This window comes from Phyllostomus discolor, chromosome 2, assembly GCF_004126475.2.
Source record: "Phyllostomus discolor isolate MPI-MPIP mPhyDis1 chromosome 2, mPhyDis1.pri.v3, whole genome shotgun sequence".
NCBI classification, from domain to species: Eukaryota; Metazoa; Chordata; class Mammalia; order Chiroptera; family Phyllostomidae; genus Phyllostomus; species Phyllostomus discolor.
In genome coordinates, this window is record NC_040904.2 from 35129846 (window position 1) to 35156458 (window position 26613).

The following is a 26613-nucleotide window of genomic DNA, read 5'->3' on the forward strand; positions in this document are numbered from 1 at the left end:
TATATTCTGAATTTATAAACTTTTTTTGTTATACAAGTTTCAGGTATACAGCATTATAATTCAGCATCTATATACAGTTACAAAGTGATGACCAAAAGTTTAGTTATTATACATCACCATGCCATTGACTTCTTCTTTCCTTTTGCTTACCCCCGCGAGCCCCTTTCCACTGATCTGTTCTCTGTATCTATGATTTTATTTTTGTTTTATTTCTCTTTTGTTTTTTTGAGTCCACATGTGAGTGAAATAATATGGTATTTGTCTTTCTCTTTCTGACTTATTTCACTTAGCAGTATACCCTCAAGTTTCACCCATGTTGTTATAAATGGCAAGATTTAATATTTTTATGGCTAAATACTATTTCACTATATATATTTATATATATTTATTATATATATTTATATATATATAAAAACACCACACCTTTATCCATTCATCCGTTGATGGACACTTAGATTGTTTCTACATCTTAACTATTGTAAATAATGCTTTAGTGAATGTAGGGGTACACATACCTTTTAAATTAGTGCTTTCAGATTTTGTGGATAAATTACCCAGAAGTGGAATTCCTGGATCATATGGTAGTTCTATTCATAGTTTTCTGAAGAATCTCTATACTGTTTTACATAGTGGCTGTACCACTTAACAGTACCACCAGCAGTGTACAGGGTTCCCTTTTTTCCACATCCTTCCAACACTTGTTGTTTCTTGTACTTTTAATAATAATTATTCTAACAGGTGTGAGTTGATATCTCCTTGTGGCTTTATTTTTCACTTTTTTCATATTTAGTGATATCAAGCATCTTTTCATGTGCTGTTGACCATTTGTATGTCCTCTTTGGGAAAATGTCTATTCAGATTTTCCTGTCCTTTTTTTTATTTTTTATTTATTTTTTTTATTTTAATCATTGTTCAAGTATAGTTTTCTCTCCTGTCCTTTTTTAAATCAGGTTTTTGTTGTTGAATTTTATGATTTCTTTATTTATTTTGGATATTAAGCCCTTATTGGGTGTATGATTGGCAACTATCTTCTCCCATTTGGTAGTTGCCTTTTGATGATGGTTTCCTTCACTGTGCAGAAGCATTTTAGAATGATGTAATCCCAGTTCATTTTGCTTTGTTTCCCTTCCTTTGGAGTCAGATCCTGAAAAATACTGCGAAGACCCATGTTAAAGAGTTTAACCTCCTGTGTTCTCTTCTAGGAATTTTATAGTTGCAGGTTTTACATTGTAGTCTTTAACCTATTTTGAGTTAATTTTTGTAAGTGGTATAAGATTGTAGTCTAGTTTTATTCTTTTGCATGGGGCTGTCAAGTTTTTCCAACACCATTTATTGTAGATTCCTCCTCCATTATATGTTCTTGGCTTCTTTGTTGTTAATTAATGTATAGATGTTTTTAAACTTGTAGTACTTATATCAGTACAATAAGCTAAACAAAAATATACTTTTGTTTCTTCCCAGTCTTTATTTTTCAGGTTCTAGGCCATTATGTGTCAGTTGATGCATTTCGTTTAGCAATTAACTCACTCATTAGTGAGAAGTTTATTTAATATGAGAAGAAACTTATAAACTTTTGCCTTCAATTATGTCAGATTGTGACTATTGATTATTGATTTTAAGTTTCATTGTGTAAGGGTGAAATACATTACAAATTAATGTTTTTTTTTTTTCTTCTTCCTAGTCAAAAGATTTGGTAAAAACCTACCCTCCCTTTGTAAACTTCTTTGAAATGAGCAAGGAAACAATTATTAAATGTGAAAAACAGAAACCAAGATTTCATGCTTTTCTGAAGGTAATATACATTCTTTTAAATAAAAATCTGAGAATAATATCTGAAGGAATTTATTAAAATTATGCTTTTAGTAAAAGTGTATGCATGTAAGGACACCTTGATGTTATCTGTTAACTTTAGCTGTACCTGAGAGTGGCAGTGATGTTTAGCTTCTGAAGGTTTGACATATTAGGTAGCAAAGTCCAAGAGTCGGCTGAGTGAATAAGAATGTATTTGGTGATTATTATTTTTTAAGTTATTCATGTTTTAGTTCTCAAACACCTAAAAATTTTCAGGGAGATTTTGTTTGCCTTTAGTGATTTATCCCCCCTTATCAATGCTTTATTTGGTTTCTCCAATGGTGTCAGCATAATTAATATTTTTAAAAAGATTTTATTTATTTGTTTTTAGAGAGGGGTAAGGGAAGGAGAGATAGAAACATTGATGTGTGAGAGAAACATTGATTGGTTGACTCTCACATACCCCCAACTGGGGACCTGGCCTGCAATCCAGGCATGTGCTCTGACCGGGAATTGATCAGGAGACCTTTCAGTTTGTGGGACGACACCCAATTACTTGAGCTACACCAGTCAGGATAGAATAATTAATTTTAAAATATTTTTTCTTGTGAATGATATAGATTTAAGAGTAGCTTAAGATGAAATACATAGTAGTGTGTAGAGGAACTCACTGTCTGGTTGAGATGTTAATGCTTGGCTGGCCAGGAGGTCAGTTCAGGCCTTGGAAGATGTTTTAGCTACATTAATCTGCCACCGAATGAACAACTGCCACCCCACCTCTGCAATTAGTCATCAGGGTACCAATGATCAGGTATAATCTGATAAATGTAGGGTGTTTAGTGTTTGTAGAGAACATTTGTTAAAAATTGTTTAATAAATTAATTTCTTTCAGATAAACCAAGCTAAACCAGAATGTGGACGGCAAAGCCTTGTTGAACTCCTTATCCGACCAGTACAGAGGTTACCCAGCATTGGGTTACTTCTGAATGGTACTTGCCTATTTGCTTTTCAAACCACTTTGGATGATTTAATGGAAAGGTTTTGTTCTAAAAAATTGGAAACATTTTTGTTTTGATAGTTTTCTTAGATTTCAGCATTTAAAGTTTATATCTTTTACATACATAACATCTTTATGGATAATCTTAATCACTTGTGTTACAAAAACTTAGTCTGGCTTAAAATGCTTTATTTTTTCTCATATCGATTATATTGACTAGTATTGCACTTTTTATCTCTCCACTAAAAGTCTTCTTACATTTCATGGTGTATCACTAATTTAAAATCATTTTATACTTATGTAAACATACCATTCACCCAAAAATATCACAAGGCAAGAGGTGATTCATATGTCGCAAGTTATTTGGTTCTTTTTCAAATCATAGTAAAATTTTGTATACTTGGTCTTGTGCTTACTTTTCTTTTCTTAGATTGTGCAGAACACTCTTGAAACATTCATTCATTTATTTTAGGAGTTAAACTGCAGGTATCAATGCAAGGGAGTTTTACAGCAGGGAGTTAATTTTTATGAATACGTTTTGCCTGCAGTAAAAGGCAAGCGTATCTATAAATTTAGCTGACTAAGGAAGTGATCATGTTTAGGACAGTGTCAGTTTTTATATTATTAAAAAAATTTAAGTATGAAAACTAAATTACAGACAGGAATAAGTCTGTAATAAAGCATTTTGATTCTCAGACCTTAACTACAGGAGGATGTATAGCTAACAAGGAGGCTAAATTTGTAACTGTTTAACCTGTTTTTAATCTATTTTCTTAAAATATCTGGGTTAACATAAATTATAGTAGTAGCTTAAAAATGGAAAATTTTTGTTCTCTTTAAGTTTATGTAATGTAGTTTAGAATTATTAGCTGATATAATGATTTTCTTCTCTTCATTTTTTTAATATATTTTATTGATTTTGCTATTACACTTGTCCCAGTTTTCTCCCTTTTGTCCTCATCTGCCTAGTACTCCCATTCCCTTACGCAAACCCCATCCCCCCTTAGTTCATGTCCATGGTTCATGCATATAAGTTCTTTAGTTACTCAATTACCTTTATTACTCTTAACATCCCCCTCTCTATTTTGTACTCACCATTATGTTTCTTAATCCCTGCAACTTTTCCCTCATTCTCCCCCTTCTCTTTCCCAGCTGATAACCCCCCAAATGATCTCTATATCTGTGATTCTGTTCCTGTTCTGCTTGTTTGCTTAATTTGTATTTTTAGATTCAATTGTTGATCGTTGAGAATTTGTTGCCATTTTAATGTTCATAGCTTTGATCATCATCCTTTTCTTAAATAAGTCCCTTTAACATTTCATATAGTAATGGCTTGGTGATGATGAACTCCTTTAGCTTTGACTTGTCTGGGAAGCACTTTATCTGCCCTTCCATTCTAAATGATAGCTTTGCTGGATAGATCAATCTTGGTTGTAGGTCCTTGCTTTTCAACATTTTGAATACTTCTTGCTAGTCCCTTCTTGCCTGTAAGGTTTCTTTTGAGAAATCAGCTGACAGTCCTACAGGAACTCCTTTGTAGGTAACTTTGCTTTTCTCTTGTGGCTCTTAACACATTGTGTACCTCTTAGAAATCTCTAAGACATACGTCAGGGACCACACGTTTTTGGGCAAACTGCATGTTATTTAAATCATCATAACTACATATCATAATGCACTTTAGGTGTTGTTTTTCAATAATTATAACATTTTTATTTACAAAAAAATTAAACAACTAATTAAACAATTAAAGTTCCTAGTATTTTTTTAATGTATGGTACTGCGTAAAACATTTTCCTCTATGAAGAGGGACCAAACAAAATTTACATAAGTATCTAGATTCACTCCTTTTTTCCATGGGCGGCATAAACTCTGCAGGCTCTTATAGGAAATTTTTTCTTTCCACTCGATGGAATACACGTAGGTGCATGCTGCTTCATATCACCTGACAACCTTTTGGGTGGATCTTTACAAGGTGCTCTCCTTGTACCCCCAGGGGAAGGGCTGGACAGATTTGTCTCTGGTTCTGGAGGGCCTTCATTATTGTCATTCATTATCCAGTCTCTGAGGCCACCGAAAGCAGAAACTGTCCTTCATTTCCTCTTGGCCCTTGTTGATAGTTTCTGTTTCCTTTTTCATGTTGATAGAGTTTGCAGTGAGCTCATTGTAGCTTCCCTGTAGTTTCTGGTATCTCATTGTGAGCTCATTGAGCTTCCTGACAATCATTGCTTTGAACTCAGTATCTGATAGTTGAGTTGCCTCTATTTCATTTAGCATTCTTTCTGAGGCTTCCTCCTTTCCTTTCATTTGGGAATTGTTTCTTTGTCTTCCCATTGTTTGTGAGACTCTTCTGATAGCAGAAACTGTTTATACTTCATTTTTGTTTGTGAAGTGAGGTGCTCAAAACAGGAGAAAAAACTCGTGAGCTAGTGGTAGGAAATGTGTTAAGATTCTCTCTTGATCTTTTTTTTTTTTTAAGATTTTATGTATTTATTTTTAGAGAGAGGAGAAGGGAGGGAGAAAGAGGGGGAAAGAAACATTAATGTGTGGTTGACTCTCATGTGACCCCCCACTGGGGACCTGGCCTGCAACCCAGGCATGTGTCCTGACTAGGAATCGAACTGGTGACCCTTTGGTTCACAGTCTGTGCTCAATCCACTGAGCTACACCAGCCAGGGCTCTCTCTTGATTTTTAATTTTTGGCATGTTAATTATGATGTGTCTTGGTGTGGACATCTTTGGGTCCAATATCTTTGGGACTTCCTGTCCTTCCTGGGTTTGTATGTCTATTTCCTTTATCAAATTAGGGAAGTTTTTTTTTTTTTTTCTCATTATTTTTTCAAGTAAGTTTTCAATTTTGCTGTTATTGTCCTTCGGGCATCCCTATGATTAAGATGTTGACACATTTGGAGATGTTGCAGAGGACATCTTATACTCTCCTTGACAGCATTTTTCAGAGGAGATTGGGTGCGTTCAGGGTGGTATGGCTGTAGGCTATACAGTGTTTTTAAATCTTAGAGGGAAAACCACTACATTTTTGTTAATCATGGAAAAAACCATTTTATCATTACAGACCTTAAGAAGCATACAGCTGAGGAAAATCCTGACAAAAGCACTCTAGAAAATGCTATTGAATCACTAAGGGAGGTAATGACGTAAGTGCATTTTTTCAATTTTTCATTCTTCCTTGGATTTAGAATGGAACTGATAGAACAATTAGAGTCATAAATGGAGAGAAGAATGTCAACAAATATTTGTAAAATATTGAAGCTATTTTTCTAATAGTGTAGTTACACATTAAAATGAGAGTATTATAAGAAAATATTGATTAATCAAAAACATTTATTTCTTAAACTATTAAACTATTATGCACAGGGAATAGCAATGGTTTGCAAAATTGAAAATGTTATAATTTACTAATAGACATTTTCTTCATATGTCTCTATTCATAGTTTATTTTTATCTTCATATTCATATAAACTGCCCACATTTATCTTGGGAATTTGACAGTAGTGAAATAAAAATAAAATGTTTATCGTACTCTCTTCACTTTACTTTTAGCTTTTTGTTTCTTACCTTGAATTTTAAGGGATTAAATTGTCGGGGTTGGTTGTAGATGTAAGAAAGGCATAAACTCAATAAAATTGACTTAGGGCCTTGATTGTTATAAACTTCTAGGCATAGTCCTGATCAGAAATGATCTTTTCTGACTATTACGATTAGAATCGAGAAGAAGGTTGGTATTGTTTTGTCTCATAAAGGGCAAGAACACTTCATTTCTTAGGACTTTACGTATCAGCATATTTAATAGATTTAAAGGAATGATTTCTGAGATTCTGAGAATCTCAGAATTCTCCTCAATTCATATTGATGCTCAGATGAGATTCTGAGCATCAATATGAAATATTTCTTAAAATACTTGCAAAGGAACTGTTAGCGAGGAACTTTACTGGCTGCAAGATGAGGCTCCAACAGTAAAGTAACACTCAAAGTAGTGAATACCAGTTTCTCTTGCTATTGACAGTCCTGTGCATGTTTTGTTTTTTGCTTATTTAGTATTTATGTGTTCATCAGTGAGTCTTTTGATTTATTTTGGGGCTAGGATAATAGTTTTTTTCAACACTTCATACTTGAACAGACTCTGACACTACTAACCTTGATTGTTTCAACAAACTGTTGAAGTAGGCAGTCATTGTTAACATATTTTCACAAAAGAGAAAAACTGAGAGGTTGTTAACTTGCCCAACTTTTCTATTTAGTGTGTATCATACTCTACCACTTTTGTTTTGATAATAGCACATGCTATTTGTTATTTACATATAATAGATTCTGGTAAACACAGGTTATGAAGTAACCTAACTAGGGAATAGACTACTCATTAGACCTGTCGCCACCTTTAGAGTAGTGTCAAGTGGACCACTCTAGGGATAATGAGCCAAATTCATAAGATGGATGATTAAAGATTCCTTCTTTTTCAACATTATTAAGCATCTTGAGACCTTACAAATCTTTCTAATATATCTCTATCCTAAATGACTTGCTCATAGTAGATTTTTAATAGATGTTGAATTATAGAAACTGTTATTTTAATGCTGAATTGTGATGCTGATATATAAATCTTACAGAATTTGACCATATCTGAATTCTTGAGATTCTTGAAACAGGCATAAGGATTCAATGCTTACTGTGGTTGATTGAAACAACTATAATTTGTTAGGTAAAGGAAATAACGAGACAGCACCAATTAAATAGTCCTTGCTATTTTATTTAAGCAAAACAAACAAAACCCCCTAAAATGGGATTCTAACACCATTAATTACATATACTCAATTTATAAACATTGATTTATTATAGATTTATGTTTCAGTAGTTTCAGCATGTTAACTCTACATATTTAAAATATATTTTGATTAACTTTGGCATACATATACTCCCACAATACCATCACCACTGTCAAGATAAGGAACATTTCTGTCACCATAAAAGTTTATAAATAGCCTTCGGTATCACTTTTCCTGCTTCTCCCTCTCTAGACTATCCCAAAGCAACAACGGCTATTTTTTTTGTTTGTTTTAAACAGAATAATTTGCATTTTCTAGAATTTTATCTAAATTAAATCAAACAGTATATTATCTTTTGTCAGGCTTTTGTTTTTTACTCTGCATAATTATTTCGAGAGTAGTCCTTATTGTTGCTTATATCAATGGTTCATTCTCTTTTACTGTTTTCCATTGTATGGAAATACCACATTTGTCCCTTCATATGTTGGTGAATGTTTTGATTGCTTTCAGTGTCTGGCTATTACAAATAAAGCTGCTGTGAACATTGGTGAATAAATCTTTGTGTGGACATATACTTTCATTTTTCCTGGGTAAATACGTAGGAGTAAAAATGGCTCGGTCACGGAAGTGCTTACAAATTTACCCTACTATTTCCAAAGTGGTTGTGTTATTTTGCATTCCCACCAACAATGTATGCTAGTTACCTGAGTACCGGTGGCTCCATGTTCTTACTAAGTATGGTCATTCATTTTAATTTGTGAACTTCTAATGGATGTGTAGTGATGTATCTCATTGTAGTTTTGACTTACATTCTCCCTAAGTGACAAATGATGGTTAGCATTTTTTCATGTGCTTACTTGCCATCCATATTATCTGCTTTGTGATATGCACATGTATGTTCAAATCTTTTGTCTGCTTTTTTAAAATTTGGGCCCTGGCTGGCATAGCTCAGTGGATTGAGGGTGGGCTGCGAACCAAAGCATCGCAGATTCCATTCCCAGTCAGGGCACGTGCCTGGGTTGCAGGCCACGGCCCCCAGCAACTGCACATTGATGTTTCTCTCTCTCTTTCTCCCTCCCTTCCCTCTCTAAAAATAAATAAATAAAATCTTTAAAAAAAAATAAATTTGGGTTCTTATTTTAGAGTTCTTTAAAAAAAATTCTTTTAAAAAGAATTGTTTTAAAAAAGGCTTTTGTCAAATATGTGATTTGCAAATGTTTTTGTATAGTCTGTGGTTTGTTTTTATTTTTTAACATTTCCTTTGAAAAATGGGAGTTCTAGATTTTTATGGAATCTAATTTGTTTTGTTTTTTTTCCCTATGGGTGGTAATTTTGTGATTTTATCTAAGACATGTTGATCTTGGTCTAACCCAGGGTCACGACAGTGACTTGTTTTCTTCAAAAAAGCTTTGTATTTTTAATTATTAGATGAAGATCATAGATCCAGTATTCATTTCTGGTTGGTGAGGTTTTTTTTTTTTTTTTTTTTTTTTTTTGGTATAAGGTATATATAGATCAATATTTTTTAATGGAAATTTGTTTCATTGCTCTTTGATAAAAAGACCAACTTTTCCCACTGAATTAGTTTTGCACTTTTGTTGGAAGTCAGTAGACCTTAAATTTTTAGGCTCTTAATTCTATTTCATGTATCTGTATATCTGTGGTTATGCCAGTACCACACAGTTTTGATTACTGTGCTTTGTCATTTAAGTTTTAAAATTGGAAAGTGTGAGTCCTCCAAATTTGTTCCTCCTTTTCTGGAAGTTTGACTATTCTGGATCCCTTTAATTTGCATTTTGCTTTTAGATTCAGCCAGTCAATTTCTGGAGGTGGGGAAGAATAATGGGGAATTTGATAGGGATTTTGTGTAATCTGTACTTCAGTTTGTGGAGTATTGTCATCATGCCAATAGTAAATTTTCTGATCTGTGAATATTTCCATATGACTTATTCCTAATAGTTTATTCTTATTGATGCTATAGTGAGTGCAAATGTTTTCTTAATTTCATTATTGGAGTGTTCACTGTTAGTGTGTAGAAAGACAGTAGAATTATATACATATTGGTCTTGTACTCTGTAAGCTCCCTGAACTTGTTTTAGTTCTAAGTTATTTTTTTAGAGAACTCTTTAGGACTTACAGTAAATACAGTTCTATTATCTGCAAAGAGAGATAGTTTTAATTCTTTTTTTCCAGTCTGGATGCCTTTTATTTTGTTTTCTTTCTAATTGCTCTGGCTTGAGGCTCTAGTACAATGTTGAACAGGAGCTGTGAGAGTGAACATCAAACCTTACTGGTTTTAGGGGGCAAAGTGTTCAGTCTTTTACTATTAAATATGATGCTACCTATGGGATTTTTATAGATTCCCTTTATTAGGTTAAGAAAGTCCTCATTTATTCCTAGTTTGTTTAGTGTTTTTATCGTGAAGGGGCATTGGATTTTGTCAAATGCTTTTTTGCGTCTATTGAGGTGGTCATGTGGTTTTTGTCCTTTATTCTGTTGGAATGGTATAGTGCATTAATTGATTTTAAAATTTTTTTAAAAAGATTTTAGTCATTTATTTTTAGAGAGAGGGGAAGGAAAGAGGAAAGACAGGAGAGAAACATCGATACACGCGATACATTTATTATTATTATTATTATTATCAGTTGCCTCTCCTATGACCCCAGCTGAGAACCTAGCCCACAATCTTGGCATGTGCCCTGACTGGGAATTGAACCAGCAACCTTTCCGTTCGCAGGCTGGCACTCAGTCCACTGAGCCACACCAGCTAGGGTCATCAATTGATTTTTTATTGTTAACTCAAGCCTGTACTTCCAGGATAAAAATCTCACTTGGCCATGGTGTTTAATCCATTTTATATGTTGTTGCATTTGGTTTGCTAGTATTTTATTGAGGATTTTGGTGTCTGTATTCATAAAGGACGTTGGTATATAGTTTTCTTATAATGTCTTTGGCTTTGGTATCTTGGTGTTTATGCCTCTTCTGATTTTTGGAGGAATTGGTATGAATTTTTTAGGTCATGGGTAGAATTTCATAAATGAAGTGTTTTGGGCCTAAGCTTTTTATTGCAAGAAGTTTTAAAATTACTAACTGAATTTGTTGTTTATAGGTGTATTCAGATTTTCTATTTCTTCTTGAATCAGTTTCTGTACTTTGTGTCTTTCTAGAAATTTGTTGATTACATCTTAGCCATTTAATTTGTTGTTCATTGTGTTTTATAATCCTTTTAATTTCTCTAAGGTCAGTAGTGATGTCCTGCATTTTATTCCTGATTTTAGTAATTTGAGTCTTTTTCTTTTTTTTTTTTTCTTGGTCAGTTTAGCTAAATGTCAGTTTTGTTGATCTTTTCAAAGAACCATGTTTTAGTTTTGTCAGTTTTTTTCTATTATTTTGTATTCTCTCATTAATTTCCACTCTAATCTTTATGTCTCCCTTTCTTCTGTTTGCTTAGGTTTAGTTTGCTCTTTTTTCCCCCCTCGGTTTCTTAAAATGGAAGGTTAGGTTATTGATTCGAGATAATTTTTAAAATTATTATATGCACTTATAGGTATAAGTTTTTAAAGTATTTCTTTATATATCCCATAAATTTTGGTATGCTGTGTTTTGTTTTTATTTACCTAACTACTTTCAAATCTCCTGTTTACCTAAGTACTTTCAATTTTCATGTTTGTGAATTTCCATAGTTTCCTTTTTCTTTCCATAGTTTTCTAATTTCTTTCCATTGTTTTCAGAGAACATAATTTATATTATTTCAGTCCTTTAAAATTTTTGAGGCTTATTTTATGGCCTTATCTGGCAACTGTTCCATACATACTTGAGAAGAAAGTACATTTTGCTATTGTTGAGTGTCGTATTTCCATCATTTTACTTGCATCTATTGTCTTTGAATTTAAATACGTCTCTTATAGACAGCACTTAGTTGACCAACTTGCCTTGTTTCCTGTCACACAGGAATTGACTTCCAGTGTCTAGAGAACCCTTGTTTCTTTATATTTTGAAGGTTTTTAAGTTGTTTTAGGCAGAAGGGCTGTATTTAGCTGTGTGTAATGTACACCCATGTTTTTGAGCACATTATACACATAATTATTATACCCATGCACAATGTGCATCCTTATTTTTTCCTCAAAAATTTGGGTAAAAGAAGTGCACATTATACATGGCAAAATATGATACATGCTTTTCTTATTTCATCTTTTCTGGAAGCTGTGGTCTTAGTTTTTGTTTCAATTAAATAATCAGTGTATGACCTGGGAATAACTTTAATAAAATCTTAACTTAAAACTGTTAAAATGAAGATTATATGGCTATACAGTGATCCCTCACCTATCATGGGAGTTATGTTCCAGAGACCCCCATGATAGGTGAAAATCCACAAAGTAGCGGTGTTATATTTATTTTATTTATATATATTTTAACGCTTTATAAACCCTTCCCACACTCCTATAAACCTTTCCCACACTCCTCTAAACCTTTCCCACTCTCTTATTAACCTTTCCCGTACTCTTATAAACACTTCATATGCTCTTAAACACTTTCTATACACTCTTAAACCTATGTAATTTTAACAACATATAAAATTCTATATGTATACTCACCAGTGAAATACACAGTTGTCCCTCGCTATATCGCGGTTCACTGATTGCGGCTTCACTGTATTGCGTGCTTAAAAGAACCTGAGATACAGTGAAGCCGCAATCAGTGAACTGCGATATAGCGAGGGATGAGACTAGAATGCATTTTAGGAAGTATATACTGACTATAGTTTAAAAAAAAAACATAGTAAGAGGTATGGCAAATGATACTTTTTTTGGAAGGGTCTATGGAATTTTTTTAAGTGTAATAGCTTCTTTTAGGGAATATTTTAACTGATTCAGTTAGTTAGAATTAAGATAAACTCATTGGAAGGACTTTTATTGTAACATGAGAAGTATTTGTATGCAGTTTCTATATTCTGTTGTTTTAAAAGTTAAAGTTTTAAAAATACCCTTATTGATTTTTTAGACATATTAATGAGGATAAGAGAAAAACTGAAGCTCAAAAGCAAATTTTTGATGTTGTTTATGAAGTAGATGGATGCCCAGTAAGTATTCATTTTTGATGATTCACTTTTTTTTCTTTCTTGTTATTTAGATTCTATAATTTTGATATAAACGAATCTTGGCACCACTTTCTTTTAAGTTATAATTTAAAAAATTCCTTTATCTCAAGTGATCCATTAATATTTTCAATCTGTACAGGCTAATCTTTTATCTTCTCACCGAAGCTTAGTCCAACGAGTTGAAACAATTTCTCTTGGTGAGCACCCCTGTGACAGAGGAGAACAAGTAACTCTCTTCCTCTTCAACGATTGCCTGGAGGTAAAGCTGCACTTAATATGATATTAACGCTGCTGATTTGTGTGACTTCCTTGAATGTATAAGACCAAGCTGTGATTAAAGTATTAAATACAAGTTTAAAGTAAGTGAACTTAAATAATCACACTTTTTGATTGAGATGAATTTTGATTAATGGAATGCTTTTAGAGGACCTAATATTAAGAAATAGCATAAATTTTCATAACTTCAAATTTAAGTCAGAATGAAAATTTAGCTTATTGTCATACGAATAAATAACTCAAGAATTTTAGGAACTTCTTATTTCTATGTATATTTATAAATGATGTACAAAATAATTATGAGTTTATTTTGAAATTTATATAAGTGTTTTTCAGCAAAGAAGTCAGTATTTTCTTGAAAAGAGAGATAACTTGATTATTTAATATCATGAACTGTGATTCCCTGATTCTTCCTAAGTTAGCAGGGTTTAGAGTGTGAGTGGTGAGTATGTAAGATGGTGTACAATGATTCTAATTCTAAAATTCTCATTTAAGTTTTTCCTCCATATTATTTCTGCAAGCAAACTGAATTACATTTGTGTCCTTTTTCAACTCTTTTTTTTTTTTCATTCTGTTAATAGTATATTTTTAAATACTTAAAGAGCCTAATGGGATATATAAAGGAGTGTATTTTCCTTCATCTCAGGAGGTAAAGCTGTTCATTTTGATAAAATGGATATTAACCAGAAGATCTGTTTGACATTTCTATTATTGGGTAGCTTTGTTACTTTCATTAAAGAGATTTGATGGCCTTCCTACTTATTTTTCTTTCTTTCTTTCTTTCTTTCTTTCTTTCTTTCTTTCTTTCTTTCTTTCTTTTCTTTCTTTTCTTTCTTTCTTTCGTCTCTCTCTCTCTCTCTCTTTCTTTCTTATTGAATTTATGAGATGCACAATTCTACAACATATCATCTCTGGACTGTATCGTGTGTTCACCACCCTTAGTCTAGTCTCCATCTGCTACTATTACCCTCCCTTATGCCCTCCTCTACCTCTCCCCCGCACCACCCTCAGCAGTCATCACATTGTTGTCTGTGGTCCATGAGGTTTTCTTTATTTTTTTTTTCTTTTTGCTTAGTCTCTCTACCCATTCACTCTGTCCTGCCCTCTCTCCACTCCAGCTGTCAGCCTGCTCTTTATCTATGAGTCTTTTGCATGTTAGTTGATTTGTTCATCAGTTACCACATTAAATGGAATCATATGGTACTTGTCTATCTCTTACTGGCTTATTCACTTAGAATAATGCTCTCCAGGGTCGTCCATGCTTGTTGCAAAGGGTAAGATTTTCTTTTTATGGTTGAGTAGTATTCCACTCTGTAAATGTACCACAGCTTTTTAAATCCACTCTACTGATGGACACTTGGGTTTCTTCCATATCTTGGCTATTGTAAATAATGTTACAGTGAGCATAGGGGTGCATATATTCTTTCAAATTAGGGTTTCAGGTTTCTTCAAATAAAAAGCTTATTTTCTAAATTATGTGAAAAAAAAAACAAGGTAATATCACTCTGACAATGCAGTGAGTATTCTTTTCAAAAGACTATACCTCTTTCTTTTTTTCTTTTCTACTTGTTTTCTAGTGTTGTGCTCTTATATCGTGTATATTAATATAAAATAAAAGGGAATCTTAGAGAATAAATAATCGTGCCCAGTCACCAAAAGTTCACTTGTGTTAGTGCAGAGTTTTGTTGTGAGGTTAGTTAAAAATAGTATTTTAATTTGTTCAGAAATGTTACAACACACAAAAGTAAAGACAGTGAAAATACTGTACACAATTGAGCATATCCAGAACTGAGAAAGTTATTAAGAAATCATGAGGCAGGTAATGCAGGATTTCTTGTCTGTTCTGTAGTAAGAAATTTGGGCTGCTCTGCTTTTGAGAACAGGAGCTAGGTAGAGTCAATTATGAATCATACTTACTTCAGTTTGCATTGTCATGGGGTTCTGTCTGTCCATAGTTTGTCAGTACTTCTATTTGTTAGCTTCTAATGAAGCTCTTTTTTTGTTTTTCCTGTTGAAGTCCCTAGGTCAACTGGCTATATTCACCTAATTGGTTAGGTTATAGGCACTTCACTGTTAATCCATTCTGGTTTTTATCCTCTTAATCTTGAGAGAGTTGTGGCCAACTTTAAATTTTTGATCTTTCATCCTCTTCAAATTCCATGAAGACTTCTATAACTGGACTGACTTACCTTCCATTTTAATTCCTGCCATTTGTTATTCCCTGTAGCTTTCAGTCAGCTATGTGATACTCTGGCCTCTCATTACATTTACCAGTGACTTTTTGTTCTGCTCTCTCTCAGAATCTCAGTAACTAAAACAGCTCTATTTTTAACATTAAATTTGGAATTAAAGATTTATAATCCTAAACTCTTATTCTTTAGCTTATTTATCTAAAAAACAAATAGGCAAACGTAAAACCCACACCTCTAGGCAAATTGGAAATGAAGAGTGTGGTAAAATCTATGACTTCTCTTAAATATGGCAGATGATATTTTACTGAATCTAAAATAATTTAGTGTTTGAGAATATATTTTCCTTTTATATTTTGCTTGTGTTTTGATTTTTTAACTTGACACAAAGTATGTTTAAATATGCATGAAAATATTTAGAGTCCTTATTGCTTATTTCCATTCAATTAATATGTGAACTTTTTTTTTAAGATTTTATTTATTTATTTTTAGAGAGGGAAGGGAGGGAGAAAGAGAGAGAGAAAGAAACATCAATGTTTGGTTGCTGGGGGCTGTGGCCTGCAACCCAGGCATGTGCCCTGACTGGGAATGGAACCTGCGATGCTTTGGTTCGCAGCCTGTGCTCAATCCGCTGAGCTACACCAGCCAGGGCTATATAAGTGAACTTTTAATATTAGCTGTATAACATAGATCTGTGTCATATGTCTGCTTCGGTGTGAATGTGGCACTGACTGCCTTTTGGGCTTTTCTAATTAGCAAACACAGGTAGGTATACTTTTCAGCCACATTTTATCATATTCATGATGATGACCAATTAATCTTAATTCATTAAGTAACCCAATCTAAATGATTTTTTGTGAATGTCTTTCAGTTGATTATAATCTCAAAAGTCATGTTCTTTAAAAAAAGCTAAATAACATAACAGGCTTTCGTGGAAATGAAAACAATAACTTGAGAGACCTTATAAAATTCACAGAACTCAAGTATATCATGGAATCACAGGGACCTTTCTGATTTTGCTCCTGGCTTTTCCAGTGTTCCTTTGCCCATCCCTTCCTTTTGCATGAATCCCCAGTATAGGTAAAATTATATTTTAACACAGCATCTTGAATTTATGATTTGTATCATTTGTTTAGTATATTGTATAGTTACCTTTTAAATGTCATCTTTCTCAACAATATGAAAATATTAGAGACAGAACCATTTTTTTTTTAATTTAACTCCTTTATTCTCAGGATCTGAGGTAATCTTGAATTCTTGTCTTTAACTGATATCAGTTATCTTTTGAAGCCAATTCAGAGACCCCAGAGCAACTATTTTTTTCCCTGAACTCAAGAAGATTCCTCAGTTCTTTAATCCTCTTAGTTCTTACAATGCTTCTATGTTTTTTTACACCTTTGGGATTTTTTGCATAGATCCTGTTCCTTGGCCTGGTTCCCTGACTTCTGAACTCTTATTATATAAACATGAGCATTTCTGTTACACAGTTAATGTGTATGGATTTTTTTACATAACTTCTTATCACAGCAATTCTGGAATGACTGATAGATGAACTGCATATAGATTTATATGATTAGTACTATTTTATATTTTATGTTTTTGGTCTTTTTATTCATATTAATTATGTTTTATTTTTTTCTGTAATCAGATAGCAAGGAAACGCCACAAGGTCATTGGCACTTTCAAGAGTCCTCATGGCCATACCCGACCCCCAGCCCCTCTTAAGCATATTCACCTAATGCCTCTTTCTCAAATTAAGAAAGTGCTGGACATAAGAGAGACTGAAGGTATGCTTATTGGATAAACTATTGGCTAATAAAATTATTCATTGCAGGTTTGATTCACTTTCTTATGTTTTATGTGTAAGTGCTAAATTATCCTTACATATAATTGGTTAGTTCTGGTAAAGTAATTCTTGTACTTCTATCCCAGCTCTGTCTCTAGGAACTGACCTGGTTTTTGATATTTTTCAAGTAAAAGTGCTATCTCACTTCAGCATGTAACCACTTAAGGAAGGAATATCTTCATCCTTTGAATGGTTGGTTACGTGTCAAAATATTATTCTAACCTAGCCTGTTCCCATACCAAACTTTTAATTTCTTCACAGTCCAAAAGAAATTACTAGTGTATTACCTGTGCTCTGCATCTTATGCCTTCCCTGTTTGCCCATGGCTGCATTTTTAAGGATGCAGTTAGGCTATGACCAGGAATAGATGTGCATGAGTTAATACACCCAAAGTAACTAGGGTAGTCTTGACATGGAGTTAAATGTATAGTAAGGGAAGCTTTTACTCTTGACTTTGGTAGTGTCAGGGAGGGTTCTCTGAAGGCCCGAAATTGTCCAAAGGTTCTGCTTACCCAAAACAGTATTAGCTGTTTACCTGGCACCGAGTGGTGTGTCTGCATGGCTTCTTCTAAAGATGGAAGGCTTTGGGTTAATAGAAACAATTAAAGAAAATTTGAACAATACCTTATCTTTACTCACTTGTCAAATTCTGAGTTATTAAGGGTTGTGTAGTACATTTATTTGAAATAATTTCCATATTTTTGGATTATAATAATGAAAGACTTCATTGTTTGAAGTAGGTTCTACATCTTGGTCACAAAACTTTTTGTAAGTTTTAATATTTGGACATTTTATTTCTTTCAAATTGTTTTAGGTAGGTTGAATTTTTAAATTATTCTTACATAGTCATAACTCAAATTTAGGATTCTAAGTTCATTCTAATTGTTTAAAACCTCCATCATACAAAATATTTAATGTCATGGGAAATATTATTTATGTAGTATCAAATTATCATTGTTGGTTCATCATGTGGTACTTACTGTTAAATTCTTTCTAGTGTTTTAATGAAATATGGTGATGCTCTTGTCCAATTAAAAATAGAGGGGATGGGAAGGATGGTGAAGACAGTTTTTTTTCATTGGAATATTGTTGGTCTGAGGGAATAAAGTCGTATAAATCTATCACTTTCTAAGAGTAACAACGTTTATGATTCCGGAACTCTAGATTGCCATAATGCTTTTGCCTTGCTGGTGAGGCCACCAACAGAGCAGGCAAATGTGCTGCTCAGTTTCCAGATGACATCAGAGGAACTTCCAAAAGAAAACTGGCTAAAGATGCTGTGTCGACATGTAGCCAACACCATTTGTAAAGCAGATACTGTAAGTTCTTAATCTCCTATTATAAAGCATTCAAGCTAAACCTGTGCATTTCTAATAATTTACTAATTATGAATATAGGAAAGTTTTAGTTTTGTGTATATTGAGAAAAGCTGGTTTAATAAGTTGTTTTGGAAAAGAGTTTTTAAAAGTATACACATGTAACATTTCTATGAGTTGCTAGTTTATAGAAAGGTCCTCATAACCTCATAGTTTCTGTGTTTCTGATTTAGTGAGGCTTTTGGGACTTGTAATGTACCCTGTGATTTTCACTGATGCCCTTTGACATGCCTGTTTGTAAAATAGAAGGTATTCTTTTCTGCTGTGTTTTATTTTTTATTTTTTATTTTTTTAATCTAACTGAAAGCAGTAGATGAGTTGTAGGAAGTTGCTTTTCCTATTGGGCAAATAGCCAATCTAGTTTTCTTTGTCTAGCCTCTTAAACTCAAATGCCATTATGAATATATAAATATAGTATATATAATTACCCTATACAGATTAAAGTAGAGATAGATGAGAAATTCAAATTATCAAAGTTAAGTGATTTACCAGAAGTTGGGTAGCCTGTATTGAAATCTTATGAAAAGGTGTGTGTAGCTCTTTTTCACACATACACCTTTTCAATAAAATGTGGTATAAAGAACCTGTAGCTCTTAGGTGAAATATAGGTCCTTTAAAAGATAATTTAACTTCATTATATATAGGCTCCATCATAAATCGTAAGTGACATAGATTTATTAACAACATTCATTCGTTATTAGAATCATACTTTTGACATTAGTGGTTAGAAATCTGTAATGACTTCAAAAAGCTACCTACCATCTGACCTCAGTTAATGGAAAAATTTGCTTAAAATACAATCTATTAAATTATTGGCCATAAGTTGGCTAATAATGCTAGACCTCAACTAATGAAACAAATTCCATAAAGTAAACTTAGCCACAAGATGGCAGCAAACATTTAACAATATCCTGTTTCATACTGTCTTAAACAAAATTTTTTTTCAGTTGTGAAATTTTGTTACTAAGAAATATATCTGTAAATTCACATATTTGTTAACTTCAGTTGAACTCTGTCTCAAATTTAAAATAATGCACATAGTAAATTTTCGAAAAACCCTGAGTCACTGTCTTATCATTTGAGAACATTTGCCATGTTGAAGAGAAAGTATTTATACACACACACACACACAAGACATAAAATGTAAAAATCTCTGATTCTTGGAATCAGTAGTTATTGCCCTATTATGTGTATTTTGGTACCCTAAATAATTGGAGCTTAAATAACTAAGAGTAAATAAGTATAGCTGTTTTATTATAGACTAATTTCATTTTTCATGCCCATTTGTAAATGACTTAAGAATAAAAATTTTCAAGCTGAAAGAACACTTAATCTAATACATTTTTTATGTGTGAAACTAAGGCCAAGAGCATAAAACTAACATTAGATTCTGGGTATCCTTATTTTTGGTTAAGCCCTCTCAATAGTTTTTCTCCTCATGGATGTGATGTCCCATATTCTGTTGTTTCAGATTTAAAGGTTATAGTTTTAATCTGTTGAAAATTTTTTTCTTAGAATGCTTAGTTATGTATTTTTGGTCTCTTGCCTACATGTAACCTTCAATTACATTGTCTGTACTCTTAAGGTTCATATATCACCTGTGGTCAGATGATAGCTTTTCTTAAGCCATTGCATATTTCCAGCCTCTGATAGCAAAAGTATAAGTCTATTAACAAATTTAAGCAATGTTACACTGTCTTCCTCCACTTTGAATAGTTTGTAAATAACTTGATAATTAAATGTCTTACGCTACAGTTAGTACTTTTACTGTTAATTATTTATACTTCTGTAAAAAATCAAACTCATCCTTACATCTTGATGAATCACCACTGGCTACTTATTAGTAGCAATATTCACTCTATTCAATAATATTCAATATTGTAGAACTAGAATTTCTAACTACATAAGGAATAATTGACTGAAGACAGAACATATATAAAAGGAGTTTGTGTTCCTAAACCAATAATCTTTGTAATGGACTTTGTGATTTTTATTTAAAATTATAATTATTTTGCTGATTATTAGCAGTCCATTGTAAGTTGTTAATATAAATGTCCATTATTGGTACCACTTTAATTTGACCAAATCAGAAACTCTAAGCTATTAACATGATTACAGAGTTTGAGGAAATCACTGAGGCACAGGCTAAGGGCGAGGACACAATGATACTAGATGCTATCATAAATGAGAGAGTTGTATAAGTTGTTTTCTATTTAGGTGAATCTATATAGGTGATATATGGATGTTAAATTTGTAATCCATTGTTTTTATTAAATTAATATCTTACTGTCTCCAATTGTTTTCTGATAATTCTTTTGGAATTTTCAGCTCTGAGTTTTTAAAAAAATGTCATGAATTGACCAATTCAGATTGAGCATTGATAAATTACCTTTTGGTTTGAAAATATGACATAATAAAGAAAAAATTACTCTGTTTCAAAACTTTTTTTAAAATTTATCTTTATGTTGTTCCAGCTGGCATAGCTCAATGGATTGAGCATGGGCTGTGAACCAAAGTGTCGCAGGTTCGATTCCCAGTCAGAGTACATGCCTGGGTTGCAGGCCATGGCCCCCAGCAACCGCACATTGATGTTTCTCTCTCTCTCTTGCTCCCTTCCTTCCCTCTCTAAAAACGAATAAATAAAATCTTTTAAAAAATTTATTTTTATGTCTAGATAAAAAATTTCTATCAAAAAATAGATTTTTGGTATATATGTATTGATTGGATGAAATCCAAATACAAATGAAATTAAAGTTGAAAATGGAATGAAATGAAAACAAAATTAAGTTCATAAAACTAAAGTTAAAGCTGTGCTTAGTTTATGTTGCCATATATACAGCAGTGTAGAATTAGGAATGTTAATATGAAACATTAAGATAATGCAGGGAGACTCGGGGTTAGGCAGAACTTGTATCACAGTCCTGGTTGCTGTGTTTTCCATGGGTTGGCAAGAGATGTTAACTATTCAGAGGTTTGTTGTTATTTTCTTTAAGATTTTTTTATTACTCTCTTTTAGAGAGGGGAAAGGAGGGAGAAAGAGAGGGAAAGAAATATCAATGTGCAAGGGATACACCGATTGGTTGTCTCTTGCTAGTCTGCAGCTGGGAACCTCGTGGAACCCAGGCATGTACCCTGACTGGGAATTGAACTGGTGACCTCTTGGTTCACGGGCCAGTGCTCAATCTTCTGAGCCACACCAGCCAGGGAAATTTTTTATGTGATTGTCTAGATGATTGGCAGGAACTAATTGAAAACTACTGGTCAAATAAATATAGATGCATACAAACAGTTTTCCTCTTTGTCAGCAGTAACCAACTAGAAAGTGTAGAAAATAAAGACCCTTCCCCTGCATCACATACTACTTTTTCAATAAGATTTAGTGTAAGTTTATCTAGGAATATCCTTATAAGGAACAAATGATATCTATTTTAAGAAAACTACTTTACAAAGAGGCCTATAATGTTCCTCAGTGAGAATACTGATTAGTCATAAAGATGTCGATTCATTGAAGTCCTTATAAAATTCTATAGAAAATATTTGGGATATGATAGAATGATTTCAAGGATGATTTTCTTTTTAAAAAAGCAACAAGAACATTTAGAAAATAGTACTTCCTTTATGAGATATTAAATTGTAACTTTCGAGTTACAATAATCAGAACACTTTACACTGATTCAAAAATTTATAGGCGGATCAGTAGGAAGGATAGATATTCTTGAAATAAGACTTCATTGTATGATAAATGTAGAACCATAACAATTTAATAAAATTGTTAACACATGGTACTAAGATATTTCATGAATACTTAGAGAAAATTAGATGGTATATACTAACCTTATCATTCCTAACGGTAGATTCAAGAATTAAAAATGAAAAGTGAAGCCATTTAAAAAACCTGTAATAAAATATAGGTGGTAAATATTAATTTGTTTATATTTTTGTTGTTGAGTTTTAGGAATATATATTATGGATATTAATCCCTTATCAGATATATACTTTGCAAACACTTTTTCCCATTCTGTGGAGTTGCCATCTTACTCTTTCTTTGATAGAGTCTTATGTATACAATTTTTAAATTTTCATGAAGTCCACTTTGTCTGTTTTTCTTTTGTCTCTGCTGCTGGTATCAACCAAGAAATGATTGCTAAATCCATTGCCTTGAAACTTTTTTCCTGTATTTCTTCTAAGAATTTTTATAATTTTAACTCATCTATTTAGATATTTGATCCATTTTGACTTAATTTTTATATATGGCATAAGGTAAGGGTCCAACTTTATTCATTTTTGCCTGTGGATATCTAGATGTTGAAAAAACTGCCCTTTTCCCTTTGACTATTTTTGTTGCTGTGGGTTCTATTCTAAGCTCTCTATTCTAATTTACCCCATTTTTTATTTCTTACGTCAGTACCATATTGTTTTGAGCATAGTAGGTTTGTAGTGTTTTGAAATCAGGAAGCTTGAGACTTTGAACTTCGTTTGTTTGTTTCTTTTGTTTCATTTTAAAGATTATTTTGGCTATTTGAGGTCCCTTCAAATTCCATATGAATTTTAGAACGAATTTTTCTTTTTCTGAAAAAAAATCATAGAGATTTTACTGAATATGTAAATTGCTTTGGGTAGTATTGACCTCTTAACAATATTAAATCTTTCAGTTCATCAACACAGGATGTTTTTCCATTTGTTTGTGTCTCCTTTAATTTCCTTCAGCAGTAACACTTTGTTGTTTATGGCATGTACATCTTTCATTTCCTTGGTTAAATTCTTCCTAAGTATTATTTTATCTTTTTCATATTATTATAATAGTTTATTTCCTAACAAGAAAGTGTAAACACTTTAAGTGTTTAAAAATAGTCAAATGATAAAATTAGTTCTAGTATAATCAGAAGAGGCTTTTATAAGCTGTTCAGTAAGAATAATTCTTTTGAATATTTAAAGACATGGGGTGGGGAATACCCCAAAGTAAATAACTACAGTTAAATAACTACAATTTTGTTGAAATATTTCATGCATGTAGGAAAATTCTGTTAGAATTATACCAAAATATAAATAGTAAATGGTTAGTAGAGTGTGTGGGTGATTTTAGTTAAAAATTTTCTAAATTTCTTCTGATGATGTGATTAAGGAAAAAAAAAACTCGGTAAAAATTATAACATTGTATTTAAAGGATAGTGATAATTATAAGTACTGTTCCTGAATGGGATTAGAGAAGCAACTCTGGGTCATTTAGCAAATAGTTCAAGTGGAAAAGAGAGGGTCTGGAGCAGGCAAGGTGGACTTGGTTGTTCTAATGAAATTAAAGAAGCTTTAGAAAAACCAAGGCTGTCTGTGGATTTTAGTGTTGAAGAACCAAAGCAAGCACTTAAATTGTCGAGTATAATATTCAACACCTTGTGTTTATGAACAAGTTAAACATTTCATTTCAAAGAACTACTATGCATTATTTTGTTTTAGCTTTATGATTACAATGGGTTAGGTGTACCAAGTATTTTCTACATTTTTGCAGATGAGAAAATTGTCAGAAAAACCAACATCCACACGATTGTAGAAAATTCTCTCTAGTAGTGGAATGGTAGTGCTAGAGAGCAGTCAGTCCTACCTACTGCGCTAGAGTAGTGAGGCAGCTTGCCAGTTCATGGCCCAGATTTATAACTTAAAGTGAAAATTTGTTACAGGAATATACGAAAACACTTGCTTTAACTTGCTTTCTCCTGAAAGATGAAGCATGATCTGAGCAACTAATATTTAAATTACTTGGAGGTTGGTTGTTTCATTTAAGGTTAATTTTGGCTAGTGGTTCTTGGCCTTTGTGAAATCTTTGACTACTTTCATAATCTGATATAAGATCTAAACCTCCTCAGAAAAATGTCCTTTGCACTTACATACACACAGAATTTTGCACATAATTTAAGGGGGTTACATACCTCCTGATTTCCATGCATTGCCACTTCTCTGAACTCTTGATCACAGGTTCAGAACCTCCAATTTAGAATTCCTCTACATGTTAATTGAGGATGAAAGGGAAAAGTTGGAGAAAGTGTAAGTTTAAATTTGAGATTTTTCTCAAGAAAAGTGTTTGTGATATTGGTTTTGTCACAGACGTTATTTTTAAGCATATAAATTATGCTAATTTTCTAACTTGTTAGTTTTAGGGTTGTTAGTAAGATTTTATATTAAGTTCTTTTTCAAGTTGCATTGGTATCTGTTGTCCTTGTAATGAATTTTTTTATTTACCGAGTTTATTTTCCACTATCTTAAATTAGTACATTTTAGAATAGAAATTATGTCAAGCACATCAAAAATATTGAATGGCTTCATTTACATATACTCCCATATGTAGATATGTGCTTAAAGGTTTGATTTTTAGAAACAGTTGTGTTTTTTTAAGTTTTATTTTAAAATAATAAAAACGTTCATTTTTCAACAGGAAAATCTTATTTATACTGCTGATCCAGAAACCCTTGAAGTAAATACAAAAGATATGGACAGTACATTGAGTAGAGCATCTAGAGCAATAAAAAAGACTTCAAAAAAGGTGAGCCCTAGTGGAGATTTTAAACATATCTCCAAAAAGTATTTTTCAGAGTAAATTAAAATAATACTGCCATAAACACCAGTGTAAAGATAGTCTAAAACAGTTAGTTTGGGGATAGACATGGTTCACAGAGATAATTTTAGTTTAGTGAATTTTTTGGCACAGTAATTATAACAACCTTGGCACAAGTAATCATATCTTTCCTATTCTTGTTATAGATTCTTCTGTGAACTCTAGTTCAGTAGAAGTATACTGATTGTGTTTTAGGTATATATATGTGTGCATTCCTCTTACATATTGCCTCAGACATTGTTCAGCAAAGGGCAGTTGACAGACAGAAGACCTGGGATCTGGACCTGACCATAGTATGTTTCAGTCGTGTAATGAAGATAACTTCCCTACTTACTTTGTCAGGGTTGTTGACAGCTATGTAAGAATGTTGATAATAGGGCTTTTAAAAAGTAGAACTAGAATTTTAACTGTCCAGGTTAAAATTTCAGCTAAAGTCTACTGCTAGATTTACATATTTTTGTTGTTTTTGCTTTTGAGGGGAAGCCTTGTACTTTATTTAATCATTTTTGCATTTCCCAGCAGTTAGCATATATGATAGATCTTAGTTCAACGTGTTAAATCATGAGTCAAATGAATTCCTTCACTTTTTCAATAAAGAAATTGAGTTTCAAATGGCTTTGGATTAGAGATCACAACTATATTTTAGCAGAATCAGACAAAATAAAACCCGCATTTCTTCTCTTCCATGCCAGGTTTATGCTCGCACTTTCTTTTATCCATTTGACTGTAGCGCTCTATGATTGCAAGTGTACAGCAGGCTTTTGAATTATGTTCAGCATCATTTGATTGTAATGTTGATGAGACAGTATAGGAACTTAACTCTTGTTTATATCAATTAGCCTGCAGTAAATTAGATTTTGTTATGTGTCCTTTCACGTGAAGTCACAGAACCTGTTCATGACCACAATGCCGAGTGAGGACTGACTGTTCTACATTTTCTCAGTGCTTTGTTTGAAGAGTTTCTCATTATGTGTTATTTATACAAAAACTTTCGATGTTATTTGGCTTTGTTTATATATAATTGTTTTTATAAATTATGTTAAATTTATATAGGCTTAATAATAATTTTTTTAACTCTAGGTTACAAGAGCATTCTCTTTCTCCAAAACTCCGAGAAGAGCCCTCCGAAGGACTCTTATGCCGTCGCAAAGTTCAGTGGAGGGAAGAAGTCCTCACGGCAGTGACAGGCAGGCACTGAGTCGTCTGTCTAGCACATCATCGTTAGCGGTAAGTGACATTGATATAAGGGGCTAAATGACTTACTTTTATGGAGTAAGTATGGAATTTGCTAACTTTCAAAGATGGAAATTGAGTATCTCTATCATTTTTTAATATCTCTTCTAACATCTTTTATTGGGTAAAGGTAACTGAGAAAACGTTACTTAATGAAATAAACACATACTTTAAATGTAGTTTATTTGATAAGTTTTGTTTGGATTGAGATATGTTCTACAATCTCTAAGGAAAAAATCATGTTTCAGTCTGGCCTGTCACTTTACTCACCTAAGTAGTAATGGTTCTGTTTATACAGATTGGTTCCAATAATACAGGGGTGGGCAAAAGTAGATTTACAGTTGTGAGTTCACAAAACACTTTATTCTTATATATAATTTATTAATTATGGTATAACTGTAAATTACTTTTGCCCATACTTGTAT

At 32.6% G+C, this 26613-nt stretch overlaps 1 protein-coding gene across 1 annotated transcript in view; it reads left to right on the forward strand.

The window, feature by feature from the left end:
• ECT2 (epithelial cell transforming 2) overlaps positions 1–26613 on the forward strand; it is a 51823-nt gene that overhangs the window by 19789 nt on the left and 5421 nt on the right. The window contains 9 exon segments of the mRNA XM_028504849.2: positions 1682–1792; positions 2684–2780; positions 5859–5940; positions 12568–12646; positions 12804–12923; positions 16778–16916; positions 18140–18294; positions 24776–24883; positions 26036–26182. Of these exon segments, the coding sequence (XP_028360650.1) occupies positions 1682–1792; positions 2684–2780; positions 5859–5940; positions 12568–12646; positions 12804–12923; positions 16778–16916; positions 18140–18294; positions 24776–24883; positions 26036–26182 (1038 nt within the window).